At 45.4% G+C, this 14,359-nt stretch overlaps 1 protein-coding gene across 1 annotated transcript; it reads right to left on the bottom strand.

Annotated features, from left to right (window-relative positions):
* Window positions 1-8,183: 8,183 nt before the first annotated feature.
* LOC111959047 (coiled-coil-helix-coiled-coil-helix domain-containing protein 2-like) lies at window positions 8,184-14,321 on the bottom strand. The gene is given in 4 exon segments (XM_023980463.1): window positions 8,184-8,971; window positions 12,888-13,113; window positions 13,322-13,586; window positions 14,120-14,321. Coding segments are annotated over 4 exon segments (612 nt in total). The 5' UTR covers window positions 14,170-14,321; the 3' UTR covers window positions 8,184-8,900.
* Window positions 14,322-14,359: the final 38 nt, after the last annotated feature.

Below are 14,359 nucleotides of genomic sequence, written 5' to 3'. Positions count from 1 at the left end.
TCTGATACAGCTTTGATTGCCGAACGCTGGCTCTGGCCCTTAATTCCCAGGTCTCTAAGCAGTCTGGTTGTAGATGTTGCCACAAAACCTCTGCAGCCCACCTCCACTGGTCGGACTTCTGTGTTCCAGCCATGATGCCGTGCTTCGGCAGCTAGATCGACATAGCGCAGATGTTTTCGCTCATAAGCCTCATCTACTGAGTCCTCCCAGGGTACTGTGAGCTCAATGATGAAGACCTCTTGAGCGACGGGACCAGAGCACTATGTCAGGTCTTAGGGTGGTGGTTGCGATCTCCGGAGGAAACACAAGTTGCCGGCCAATGTCAGCTAGCATTTTCCAGTCGCGGGCAAGCGCAGCTGGTCTCGCTCTAATGGTGTAGAGCCGCTCTTTCGGTGGTTTAGCCCCTTCGCGGACAAAGGTCGTCCGTAAGGGGTGTGATGCTGCTGGGGGTGTAGGGAGTTGGTGGCAGCTCGCTTGTCCTCCAGGGCGGAAGGGTTTTAAGGACTTTGTTGTGACGCCAAGTGTAGCGTCCTTGGGTGAGGCTTGTTTTACCCCTGTGAGAATGTGCCTGAGGTTGGCTGGCATGGAACAGAGGGCACAGTCCGGATCTTCACCATACCATTGGTGAAGATTAACTGGTGTTGGAAGGACGTCATATGTTGCTCTGATGGAAAGCTCAACCGCCTCGCTTCCATGGCCCACAGATCCTTCCAGCTGATCTTCTCTTCTCCACACTGTCCCATCGAGTCCACTGTCCTTGTTTGAAAGAGAGACTGCCTTCGCCCACCTTGCAGCCTCCTCCTGATGGCGTACTTCCTGCACTACCATCTTCCGCGCGCTCTGGTGCAGTGGCCTTACTCCAAGCAGCACGGCTAGTTAGCCCAAGGCCTCCTCTCCCTTGCTGAACATGACCCACAATGTCAGCATGTCTGAGGGCTGCTTTTCCTGGCCTCCATTTGCGCCCAGTTGCCAAGGTCGGCGCGTTGTTGCTCACCACTGGGTCTCGAGATTCATTCAGTGTCATCTGGAGCCTGGTTTTTGCACACTTGAATTCCTCTGTTAGACTGGTGAGGGGCAGCTTGAGGACACCATCTCCATAGAGGCCTATGGTGGTAAGCATCGTGGAACTCCGAGCCACTTCTTTAGTAGCCTGTGATCCTCTTTCATCTTCTCCACTGTTGAGATTGGAACCTCATACACTGCTAGGGGCACAACACCCGGGGTAGGAGACCAAACTGCAGACACCAGGCCTTTAACTTTCCAGGTAGCTGGGTGTTGTCGATGGACTGTAGGCTACTACTGATGTCTTTGCGCAGCTGTTGCACCTGGTCTTTGTCCTTCAGGCTTGCATCATACCACCATTCCAAGGCTTTTTACCGGCTGCTCCACTGTTGGGATTTGGTCATCTCCGATGAAGAATTTCAGGTCAGAGAGTACTCCCTTACAAATCGAGATGCTGCGTGACTTGGATGGTTTAATCTTCATACGGGCCCAGCTGATGTTCTCCTCGAGTTTTCTGAGCAGTCTCCTGGTGCATGGACAGTGGTGGTCAATGTTGTAATGTCGTCCATGTAGGCTCTGAGTGGAGGGAGGCGGAAACCAGAGTCGACTCGCTGTCCACCAGCAACCCATTTTGAGGATCTGATGATAACCTCCATTGCCATTATGAATGCCAACGGAGAAATGGTACATCCCGCCATTATTCCTACATTCAGGCACTGCCATGAGGTCGTGAACTCTGAGGTGGTGAAGCAGAACTGCAGATCCTGGAAGTACGACTTCACCAGGGTTGTGATGGTGTCCGGATATGTGGAAATCTGAAGGCAGACCACAGGAGTTCATGGGGCACAGAGCCAAATGCATTGGGAGGTCGAGGAAGACTACATGAAGGTCCCTTTTCTCCACCTTGGCATTTGGATCTGGTGCCAGATCATGCTGGAGTGTTCCAAGCAGCCAGAGAACCCTGATATTCCGCTTCTGTACAGATGTTCGACGTACGCATTCCTTTGCAGGTACTCGGACATCCTCTGGGCAATGACCCTAAAGAAGATTTTTACCTCGACATTCAGTAGGAGATTGGGCGGAATTGGCTGATGTTCTGCATCCTTCTCTTAGGGATCAGGACCCCGCCTGCCCTACGCACACTTTGGTATTATCTTATTTGCCAGCTGTTCTCATAAGGCTCCAGAGGACCTCAGGACGTCTGGTGCGTTCTTTATCACTTTGTACGGGACTCCATTTGGCCCGGGGCTGATGCTGTTCTTGCCCGTCGACTGTGTTTTCCACCTCTTTCCATGTCGGAGGGCTGGTCTCAATATGATGTTCCGGGGGTTCAATGGGTGGGATATCTGATGGGTGGCCAGATGTTCATGTCGCTTTGAGTCAAAGTTTGTTTGTTATCAGGTGCTCTCTAGGCTTTCTTTTGTTGTTTTTTAGAGCTCCACTTTTTTCCTTTGTGAAGAGACTTTTAAGGAACTTGAAGGGATTTTTATAGACTGAGTTCTAGTTTGTTCTTTCTTCTTCTGCGTTTCCGTAGGTTCTCTGCTCTACGGAGGGATGCCAACCGGGTTTTAATGTCAGCCTGAAGTGCTCTATGCCCCTTTTTCACGTCCGAGGCTTTCTTCCACTGTTTCTTAAGCTGTCTCCTTTCTTGAACGAGGCGCTTGATTTCTTGTTGCTCCTGGAAACTGGTGGGGTTGGAACTTTTCCGCCTTTTTGCCTCTTGCACTCCAAAGCTTTCTGCCCCGTACTCATAGATGATGTCTCCCATCCCTTCCAACTTTCTTCTCACTGTGCCTCGAAGTTTTCGAGGGTCAAGGGTAAGGTCAGTATTCACTGCTTCCACAACTTTTGTCATGGCGCCAGGCCACTTCACATACGGTCTCGTGCCCTGGTAGTCTCCCTCTCGACTGTGCAGGTCTGGGAGGCTGGTTGGTTCCATTCTTGTTGTTGGTTCCACCTCCGGTGTTCTCGGTGTCTGAGTTTACGTCCTCCATGAAGTGGGTATGATGCATCTGCAAACTATGGTTTTGCGTCAGTTGCTGTGCTTCATTCGATCTGATTTGATCGCTTTGCAGAAAGTCTCTCTTTACCACCACACCCTTCTTCCCCTGGTGGATCCTCAACCCCTGGTGTGATGTACTTTCCTCCAACCATAGACACATACCTGCATTGTTTGTGGCGCTGTTGCAGCGGAACTTGTGACAGTTGCTGTGGTGTTCTCTTGTGCTGTGCTCTCATTACTCGTAGTCGTTTCCGGTCCAGTCGTTACCATGTTGTCAGCCGATGAGTCATCTTCCGCCCCGCTCTCGCAGACTCTAGGGGTATTCTCGATGTTGACTTTCTGTAGCTAAAAGCGGGTGTTCTCAACATACTGCGAAGCATGGGAACTACAGAATGGAAGCTCCCCATGACTGTCCAGTGGGTCTATTCCTCCTGTCAGCCGTCTCTCCGTGCCGCACAAGGACTTTCCCCTGTTGTCAGCTGATCTTTCTCAGCAGTCACTGGACTAGTCCAGATATTCGATTCCAAGAACACAGGATGAGATGTTACTATCCTTTGTGCAAGCAATTCCAAGAGTTATGAACAGTGAGACTGGTGAAATTTGGGGAGCGCATCGTCAGTATGTATATTGGTTCTAGGGTTTTCGGCTTTCCACTATAAACCCTCCCCAAAGGCGGCCAGCGACAGGGTGATCAATCCTACGCTTGCGTCCCATTCCCAATTAGTCAAAGAGGGTTGCCTTGTTGTTGATAGCCAACATCCCATGGGACTATGCATGGCAGGGGCGTCTTCCTCCTGAGTCATGCATTGTTGACCGCATACCTCCTGGCCTCTCACTTCGGGCCCAGCAGAGGTTTTCCTCTTCATCCAGAGCCATTGACTGCTGCCTTCTGCAACTTCTGATACAGCTTTGATTGCCGAACGCTGGTCCTGGCCCTTAATCCCAGGTCTCTAAGCAGTCTGGTTGTAGATGTTGCCACAAAACCTCTGCAGCCCATCTCCACTGGTCGGACTTCTGTGTTCCAGCCATGACGCCGTGCTTCGGCAGCTAGATGACATAGCGCAGATGTTTTCACTCTCCTCATCTACTGAGTCCTCCAGGGTACTGTGAGCTCAATGATGAAGACTCTTGAGCGAACGTGTTATCCTTATCATTTTCTTTTTGAGAACCTCTTTGAATGTAGGCCTACACTCATAAAATGACATAAATCTGCATTAGGCACAAAGCAATACATGCTCCTCAGTAATATTGACTGCAGGTGTTCTCTCAAAAGCGTGTTGTCTCTCTCCACGTGTGCAGGAACTGACACGATAATACAGGGATGTGTATGTTATGCAATACTATACGGTGCGCTGTTTGTGTGACATGTCAAGCCCACTGGCCCAATCAGAACAGTGGTATAGTGCGTCAACAGGAGTAATGGCTAACTTATTCACACACACACCCCTGGTTAGGGGTGTGTCCACTTCAAAACAACACTCCAGGGACTAAAGTGCACATACAATAGCTAGTTGGAGTACTGTACATACTATATACATTCTCGTGGTGGGATCTTGATTTGAGGTTTATCATCAAGGTTTTCTTAAAGGCAATGGTAGCTTGTGCTGACATTGGTAGAATGTCTCGGTTGTTGGAGTATGAGTTGGGTTTTTTCCCATGTGGCCCACATACTGCATGTGTTTTTTTATGTACAAAACACTACGATGAATTGTCTCCTCTTTGATCTGTCCTGTCTTTGTTACATTTCTGTGAATTGTTGTGTGAATCCGAGTGGATGACATAATGACTCTTCTAGCTGACCAATGACTGGTAGTGTTCAGTGCCAAAACCTTGGTCCTAAAACACGTTCAAATGAACACTGCCGGCTCAACAATGCATAGTTTAGTTACGTAATGGCATACCGCTCGACTAACAAACTGCACACAGTGACACAACGATGTCCCTGATGACAGGGTTTCTTAGTGAGTTCAACAGAACCCAACTCCTTTCCATAACCAGTCTAGACTGAGGTGAGGTTGGTGTGTGTTTAGAGTTGGACATCTCATTGAATTGGTTCTTTTGTTTAGAGTTTCATTTCTGTGGAGAATTATGTTCTAGTCTGGTCCCAGATAATTGGTCATTGTGATGCATTGCCAACATTGTTGAGTTGGCATGCAAGCTTGTTACAGGTATGCAACACAAACAGATTGGGGCCAGGCTATTTCTATGCAGTGAATGAATAGAAAAGGGTTCATGCTCATTTTACCTCATGCGAGGTTCAATGTCACAATCCCATATGACATCAAATGATACATACTTTCCAGGTCTCCTTGGGGTCATATTTGCCATAGGAACTCCTGAGCTCCCACCCAATCCGGGATCTCGTCCTCTTTGGGTCATGTTGGCGTGACTGGTTATCTAAGGCTACTAGACTACTATATGGATGCTGCTACCCACAAGCTGAAGAAAAAAAAAAACAGCAGGTAATACACAGGGCAACTCACTTTCTCATTGAACTGAGCTGCATTTGTGAAGTTGATTGCCCTTTTAACAAAACATGTAATAAATTTATCAAATCTAACACAGTGAAATTTATAACATTTTAAGTAAAAATTCAATCCCCCAAATAATTACATTCTAAACTCCTCTAGACAGATATAAGTAAGCCATAGGAGACAATTGATGTAGGTTTTGGTGACAGTAGCCATATGCTTTGAAAAATGGTTGTATAAAATAAAACAATAGGCACAGGAGGCATGGTGCAAACGGCAAATGGGCCCTTTAATGGTAGGGGCTGGATATATACGTCTAATAAACATAGCAGGTTGAAGACCCGGATAGAAATGCAGATGCCATGTTGAACTGGTGTAAATGCTGTCTAGTAATGACATTTCGAAGCCCCCCCAGGTAGCCATGACCCAGAGGGAAAGAACATGTGACAGAATATAGACTATCTATGCTTATTTACACTAGGTAATTCATAAACCCATGACAATGTAAAACTAACATTTAGTTTACGCGTTATGCCGCGTTCACATGCTTGTCGGAACTAGGATACTGGTAATGTTCGACTAGCTAACTGGTTTGTAGTTATACACACCGAGGTAAAGACAGTTTAAATTGGAACTTTGACGGATATTCGCGCTTTCAAACCTCAATAGCTTTCAAACCACTTGAGCACAGACTCCAAATAAGTGTCACGATGATGGAAAAAATTGCGCACAACTTGCACAGGTCTTATTTTCATGATTTGGACATTAATTCACTTTCCAAAGCTAATAAACATGTGGAAATGTGAGAGCATTTGTATTCCAAGTGAATTAGTTAGGGAGCAAAGTACAAATTTTTACATTCAAATTCAATAGCTCCTTGGTCATGTGACCTACTGACCTAGGTTCAGTATGTCCACTGACTACCCTTCTATATTGCACACCTTTAGTTTGTCCATTTTCATCTCACATGATTTTAAATACATTTTCAAAATGTAGAATAATAGCTCCTTGGTCATGTGACCTGGTGACTTCAAACAAGGTTAGAATGTCACTGACTACCCTTCTATATTCACACCCTTTAGTTTGTGCATTTTCATCTCACATGATTTTAAATACATTTTTCAAAATGTAGAATTTCAATAGCTCTTTTGGTCATGTGACTGTGATTCAGACAAGGTTCAGAATGTCCACTCCGTGGGCCTACACATTGCACACCCTTTAGTTTGTCCATTTTCATCTCAAATGGTTTTACATGCATATTTCAAAATGCTAAATTTTAATAGCTCCTTGATGGACAAACTAAAGGRTGTGCAATGTGTAGGCCCACGGAGTGGACATTCTGAACCTTGTTTGAAGTCATTAGGTCACATGACMAARGAGCTATTGAAATTCTACATTTTGAAAAATTCATGTAAAACCATGTGAGATGAAAATGGACAAACTAAAGGGTGTGCAATGTGTGTCTATGCCATCGGGTTAGCTACAACTAGTTTTGAAAGTATTTGGAGTAATGGTTACAGAGCTATTGAAATTAAAAAAATGTTATTTGTCACTATGTTGACRGTCCCTAACTGCTGTTGGTGGACGTAAGGAAAACTACAGGCGAATATCCGTCGAATATGCAATCTGAAACTGTCTTTACCTCGGTGTTATACACGTGCCGCTTCAACCAGTTAGCAAGTCGGACATTTCTGAATTTCTTTGTTCCGACTAGCACGTGAATTAAATCGGCATTATATAATGATTACATTTTAGTTAAAAGTATTCCAAAACAGTGTCCAATATATTMCAGAAATTATATTTTTAATAGATTATATGGACTAATAATAAATGTAACCATTACAAGATAGAATTCRTCTGTCGTCATCATGATGCAAGCGAGCGTTGCATTTTGTGGGATACACAAGAGACACTATTGTTCCGTTCTTAGTGAGCATCGTCAGCCTTTGTCACACATTGATATAAATTAGGCTAACCGATTGAATATCAAGTAATTTTGGAGAAGAAACAAATCTATTAGCCATAATTGCTGTCGTACATTTCGCTCCTATCAATATTTGCCCTTTTAAATAGCAATCTTGTCAAGTTGAACAAACACGAAATTCTTACGATCAACACTTACCGTATCAATCAATGCGTGTATAGTCCTTACAAAGCCGTTAAATCCATCATCCAAACACTTAATGGGATATAATATAACGAACAAACGAGCAACTGGCTCACTAACGATATCAACACATCTGGTCAGTCTTCATGGTGGACAGTGCTAACATAGGAAAAGGGCAAATGCTAATGTCAGATGCCAAAAATAAATCCGTACTAGTTGAAGAGCACAGGGACTCTACGCGTGTACACATATCTTCTTCATATTCATGAAATAACACACGGGTTAACATTCTCACCTGTGACAGTAACCCCCCCCCAATTCAAAACGATTCCTCTCCGCTAGATCACTCCAGGGATACCCCCCTTCAGTTTGCATGCAACAGATAATCAGCCTCGTATACAACTGKGCATAACAGGTGGCACATAAATAGACGTACTGTAGTACTAAACCTTCAATAAAAGAAACGGCATAAAAATAGCTACATGTTCTTCTTGCTGTAGTCTAGCGTTACTTAGACAAATGTTCCACRAGGATGATCCAATTTATGTAATACTGCATCACATTATCACGGCATGCAAGAGAGACATCAGGGATAGGATAATGTGATTCAGAAGAGTCTTTAATGTGAAGAGCTTTATTAGATCYTATGCTTGTTACAAGCAAATTTCGACCGTACAACCCTAATCCAGATATGATGGAAATGGGTGGACCAAGGGAATATCTACCAACAATGAAGTTTACATTGTGATCTATGAGGGAGTTAGCCAGGCATCCGAACGGATTTCAACCACTACTTTCAGTCTGATTTAACCAGGCTATGAGGGAATATTACTGTTAAAATACATCAAGGTGGTTTACAACTAATCTTGTCCCCAGCCGGCTGAGACTAGGGACCAGGTTAATTTACAACAGGGGTGTATTCATTACGCCGATTCTGTAGCAAAACATTGTCGGTTAACAAACGTTTTGCAACCAAAARCGTTTACTCCCAACGGAAAACGTTTTGCAACGAAAACAAGTTTCTATTGGATAAATTCAGGTAGGTCCCTCCCCGTTACATTCCGTTTGCTCTGGTTGGTTCTTAAAAAGGTAAACCGTTTCCGTTGCAATACGCAATGAATACACCCCATGTTTAAGCATTAAAGACAAACGTGTAGTTTCTTTTTTTTGCATGTTTTCATTTGAAATATGACTATTACAAGTTTCACAGCATCAACCTGAGGAAAATGTTTTTAATTGTCCATATATGATGATTAACAGTTATTTGATCAAGTGCCAAAACAAAGCCAAGTCTATCCAGTGTTTGTAAATTACTTCTTTAATAGTATTGTGTGTATGTTGAGTGTGTACGTTCAGCGTTGCTGGGGTTGTTTGTCTCTYAGGACATCCCTGTGGAGGAAAAATACAAAATTACATTAGGGAAATTGTACATATTTTGTAGTTTATGTTGATAGATGGAGATAGAGGACTCCAGGGGCAATGCATGGCAGCAGCACTACCCCTAGATCAACATTAAAGAAAACATTTTGTGAACTTTTTTAAACCAGCAACTCCCTAACCGGGAATGGAGGACAGTCCTTACTCAGTGAAATCAAATGTGTGAGAGCCTGGCATGAGTTCCTACACATTTCATGATTTAATGTCCCATAGTTCTGCATCACCCTATGGCCACTCAGTGTATTGCATACATTTGTGGTTAAAGATCTTGGGGGCCAAGAATATTAAGTGGGACCTTGTAACTATGAGGACATACATTAAAGTGGGCCTAGGTACAGTTTGAGTGGCGTTCAACAAATGAGCTCAGTTGACTCAAGTCAGTCTTAATTGAATGAATACCTGACATCTACAGAACACTAGTCTGGTTCCGTGATAAAGAACATTCGCTGCCATAAAACCTTATAAACTCAGCAAAAAAAGAAACGTCCTCACTGTCAACTGCGTTTATTTTCAGCAAACTTAACGTGTAAATATTTGTACGAACATAAGATTCAACAACAGACAAACTGAACAAGTTCCACAGACATGCAACTAACAGAAATGGAACAATTTGTCCCTGAACAAAGGGGTGGTGGGTCAAAATCAAAAGTAACATTAAGTACTGCAGTGCATCTCCTCCTCATGGACAGCACCAGATTTGCCAGTTATTGCTGTGAGATGTTACCCCACTCTTCCACCAAGCCACCTGCAAGTTTCCGGACATTTCTGGGGGGAATGGCCCTAGCCCTCACCCTCCGATCCAACAGGTCCCAGATGTGCTCAATGGGATTGAGATCCGAGCTCTTCGCTGGCCATGGCAGAACCTGACATTCCTGTCTTGCAGGAAATCATGCACAGAACGAGCAGTATGGTGGTGGCATTGTCATGGCTGGAGGGTCATGTCAGTATGAGCCTGCAGGAGGGTACCACATGAGGAGGAGGATGTTTTTCCCTGTAACGCACAGCGTTGAGATTGCCTGCAATGACAACAAGCTCGTCCGATGATGCTGTGACACCACCCCAGACCATGACGGACCCTCCACCTCCAAATCGATCCCACCCCAGAGTACAGGCCTCGGTGTAACGCTCATTCCTTCACGATAAATGCAAATCCAACCCATCACCCCTGGTTGGTGTGTTTACGGACATATTCAATCAATCCTTATCCCAGTCTGCTGTTCCCACATGCTTCAAGAGGGCCACCATTGTTCCTGTTCCCAAGAAAGCTAAGGTAACTGAGCTAAACGACTACCGCCCCGTAGCACTACTTCCGTCATCATGAAGTGCTTTGAGAGACTAGTCAAGGACCATATCACCTCCACCCTACCTGACACCCTAGACCCACTCCAATTTGCTTACCGCCCAATAGGTCCACACACGTCACAATCGCAACCACACTGCACACTGCCCTAACCCATCTGGACAAGAGGATACCTATGTGAGAATGCTGTTCATCGACTACAGCTCAGCATTTAACACCATAGTACCCTCCAAACTCATCATCAAGCTCGAGACCCTGGGTCTCGACCCCGCCCGTGCAACTGGGTACTGGATTCCTGACGGGCCGCCCCCAGGTGGTGAGGGTAGGTAACAACATCTCCACCCGCTGATCCTCAACACTGGGCCCCACAAGGGTGCGTTCTGAGCCCTCTCCTGTACTCCCTGTTCACCCACGACTGCATGGCCATGCACGCCTCAACTCAATCATCAAGTTTGCAGACGACACTAAGTGGTAGGCTTGATTACCAACAACGACGAGACGGCCTACAGGGAGGAGGTGAGGGCCCTCGGACTGTGGTGTCAGGAAAATAACCTCACACTCAACGTCAACAAAAACAAAGGAGATGATCGTGGACTTCAGGAAACAGCAGAGGGAGCACCCCCTATCCACATCGACAGGACAGTAGTGGAGAGGGTAGTAAGTTTTAAGTTCCTCGGCGTACACATCACGGACAAACTGAATGGGTCCACCCACAAAGCAGTGGTGAAGAAGGCGCAGCAGCGCCTCTTCAACCTCAGGAGGCTGAAGAATTCAGCTTGTCACCAAAAGCACTCAAACTTCACAGATGCACAATCGAGAGCATCCTGTCGGGCTGTATCACAGCCTGGTACGCACCTGCTCCGCCCACAACCGTAAGGCTCTCCAGAGGGTAGTGAGGTCTGCACAACGCATCACCGGGGGCAAACTACCTGCCCTCCAGGACACCTACACCACCGATGACACAGGAAGGCCAAAAAGATTATCAAGGACAACAACCACCCGAGCCACTGCCTGTTACCCCGCTATCATCCAGAAGGCGGGTCAGTACAGGTGCATCAAAGCAGGGACAGAGAGACTGAAAAACAGCTTCTATCTCAAGGCCATCAGACTGTTAAACAGCCACCACTAACATTGAGTGGCTGCTGCAACATACTGACTCAACTCCAGCCACTTTAAAATGGAAAATTTATATAAAAATGTATCACTAGCCACTTTAAACAATGCCACTTAATATAATGTTTACATACCTACATTACTCATCTCATATGTATATACTGTACCCTATAACATCTACTGCATCTTGCCATCTTTTAGTAATACATGTATCACTAGCCACTTTAAACAATGCCACTTTTATGTTAACATACCCTACATTACTCATCTCATATGTATATACTGTACTCTATACCATCTACTGCATCTTGCCTATGCCGTACGATCACTCATTCATTTATTTTTATGTATATATTCTTCATCCCTTTACACTTGTGTGTATAAGGTAGTTGTTGTGGAATTGTTAGGTTAGATTACTCGTTGGTTATTACTGCATTGTAGGAACTAGAAGCACAAGCATTTCGCTACACTCGCWTTAACATCTGCTAACCATGTGTATGTGACAAATAAAATTTGGTGAGACAAGACCGCRACTGGTCAGTGAAGAGCACTTTTTGCCAGTCCTGTCTGGTCCAGCGACGGTGGGTTTGTGCCCATAGGTGACGTTGTTGCCGGTGATGTCTGCTGAGGACCTGGCTTACAACAGGCCTACAAACCGTCAGTCCAGCCTCTCTCAGCCTATTGCGGACAGTCTGAGCACTGATGGAGGGATTGTGCGTTCCTGGTGTAACTAGGGCAGTTGTTGTTGCCATCCTGTACCTGTCCCGCAGGTGTGATGTTCGGATGTACCCRTCATGTGCAGGTGTTGTTACACGTGGTCTGCCACTGCGAGGACGATCAGCTGTCCGTCCTGTCTCCCTGTAGCGCTGTCTTAGGCGTCTCACAGTACGGACATTTCAGTTTATTGCCCTGGCCACATCTGCAGTCCTCATGCCCCCTTGTAGCATGCCTAAGGCACGTTCACGCAGATGAGCAGGGACCCTGGGCATCTATATTTTGGTGTTTTTCAGAGTCCGTAGAAAGGCCTCTTTAGTGTCCTAAGTTTTCATAACTGTGACCTTAATTGCCTACCRTCTGTAAGCTGTTCCACAGGTGCATGTTCATTAATTGTTTATGGTTCATTGAACAAGCATGGGAAACATTGTTTAAACCCTTTACAATGAAGATCTGTGAAGTTATTTGGAATTTTACCAATTATCTTTAAAAGACAGGGTCCTGAAAAAGGGACGTTTCTTTTTTTGCTGAATTTATTAATCCTATTCCAAAAGGTGACAGTGACACCAGGTAAGGCAAGGGATAGGCAACAAGTCAATTGATAAAATCTAATGAATGCATAAAATAGTCATGATACAACATCACTATTTAAAACTTTCAGGGATACMTAAAAGCACCCTCTTTTTCACAAATATGTCCAGTAACAGCTAAGATTGTATTAACACACACTTTTAGACTCACCATTTGAAAACTTGCACTGCTTGAGCACCTCGCTGAAGCCCTCACAGAGTTTCAGGTCGCTCTGGGTCTGAGCACACTCAATAAACTGTTTGAGCTCGTATGAGCAGGATCCCTGCTGTGGTGCAGGCTCCTGCTGGAACATGGACTGGGGCTGCTGCTGATACTGGGCTGGCTGGTACATGGGAGGTGGCTGTTGGTACTGCTGCTGGTACTGCTGGGGCTGCTCCTGAGAAACATAAAGCATTTGAGGTTAGTGTTGATGTTATTCTCAACTATTTAGATGCTCTTTAAGGCCTGGCACAGGGTATAATCYTAAATGGCTTATCCTCTCTCTGACTCATTCATACTCATCACTACTAACTAGGCTACATGACACAAAGCCACTTCAATCCCATGGCCCTGTCACTCACTGTGACTAAGCAGTGATCACCTACCTGGTAGGTGACATCAGGCTTGGCAGCCTCTTGGCTTCCTCCGCCCCCACCCATTCCTCCAGTCATTGCGTGGCCAATCATGTGCCCTGCGGCTGAGCCAACGGCTACCCCAGCGGCTGTGGTGGCCATCTGCGCAAACATGCCTGGCTGCCGGGGGGCAACAGCGGCTGGGGCAGCCATGGCGGACGGAGGGGCATGGGCAGGCGCTGGGGCGTAGGATGGAGGGGGTGCAGCCCTGGCCATGGGGGGTGGCGGTGGAGCCATCCTGGTTTTTAAGAGAAAGTGCTGTCATTAGATGAGCAATCAAGTGACAACACTCAATCATGTGTCACTGAAGAACTTGAATTAGGTCCATGAACAGCATCAACCTCAGTAAGTTATTCTGGGCCAATTCAGTAACATATATCAACGTAAAATAGGGTAGTGTAAACATTAGCCTACCAGATATTTATTCAGTACATTTAGTTACTTGTCTTATTATTATCAGTTTCACCTAACGTCACCAGCAGTGTCTAGCAAGCTAGCTAGTAGTTGTGCTAGCTGCCTAGCTAGCTAGCCCAAAAACCATATTTATAACTAACTAGCTACTATATTTGTTATCTGGCTAACGTTAGCTGACTATTATAACACCTTTGAAATACAGACACCACGTGAAATATAGACTAGGGAAATTATGCAAGCCCAGCGAGCAAGTAAAATCAGGCAACTAGCGTTAGTTAATTTAGCAAGTTAGCTAGCTAAGTTAACTAGCTAGCTGGCAATGCATTGCTAATGTCATGACTTTGTCAATTTTCATACCGGGCTGGAGGGGCCATCCTTGACGTCCGGCTTCTGCTTCCTCTTGGCATTTTTKATGAAGATAGCTAGCTAGTCAAATATAACAAGAAAAGTCCTTCGTATTTGAAGAAAGCAACTCAGTACAGTAACTAAYGTGTCTGTGTCTAATCGACCTTCGTAGGAATAAAAAGGACTGCTGTTCCGGAAGTTTCTACGTGTCACGTCATATTTGGTGCTTGTAACTTCCGGTGAGAAGACGAC

This window comes from Salvelinus sp. IW2-2015, linkage group LG4p (assembly GCF_002910315.2).
Source record: "Salvelinus sp. IW2-2015 linkage group LG4p, ASM291031v2, whole genome shotgun sequence".
NCBI lineage: Eukaryota > Metazoa > Chordata > Actinopteri > Salmoniformes > Salmonidae > Salvelinus > Salvelinus sp. IW2-2015.
Note: the sequence above shows the minus strand (reverse complement) of the source record. Positions and strands in the feature narration are given on the sequence as shown.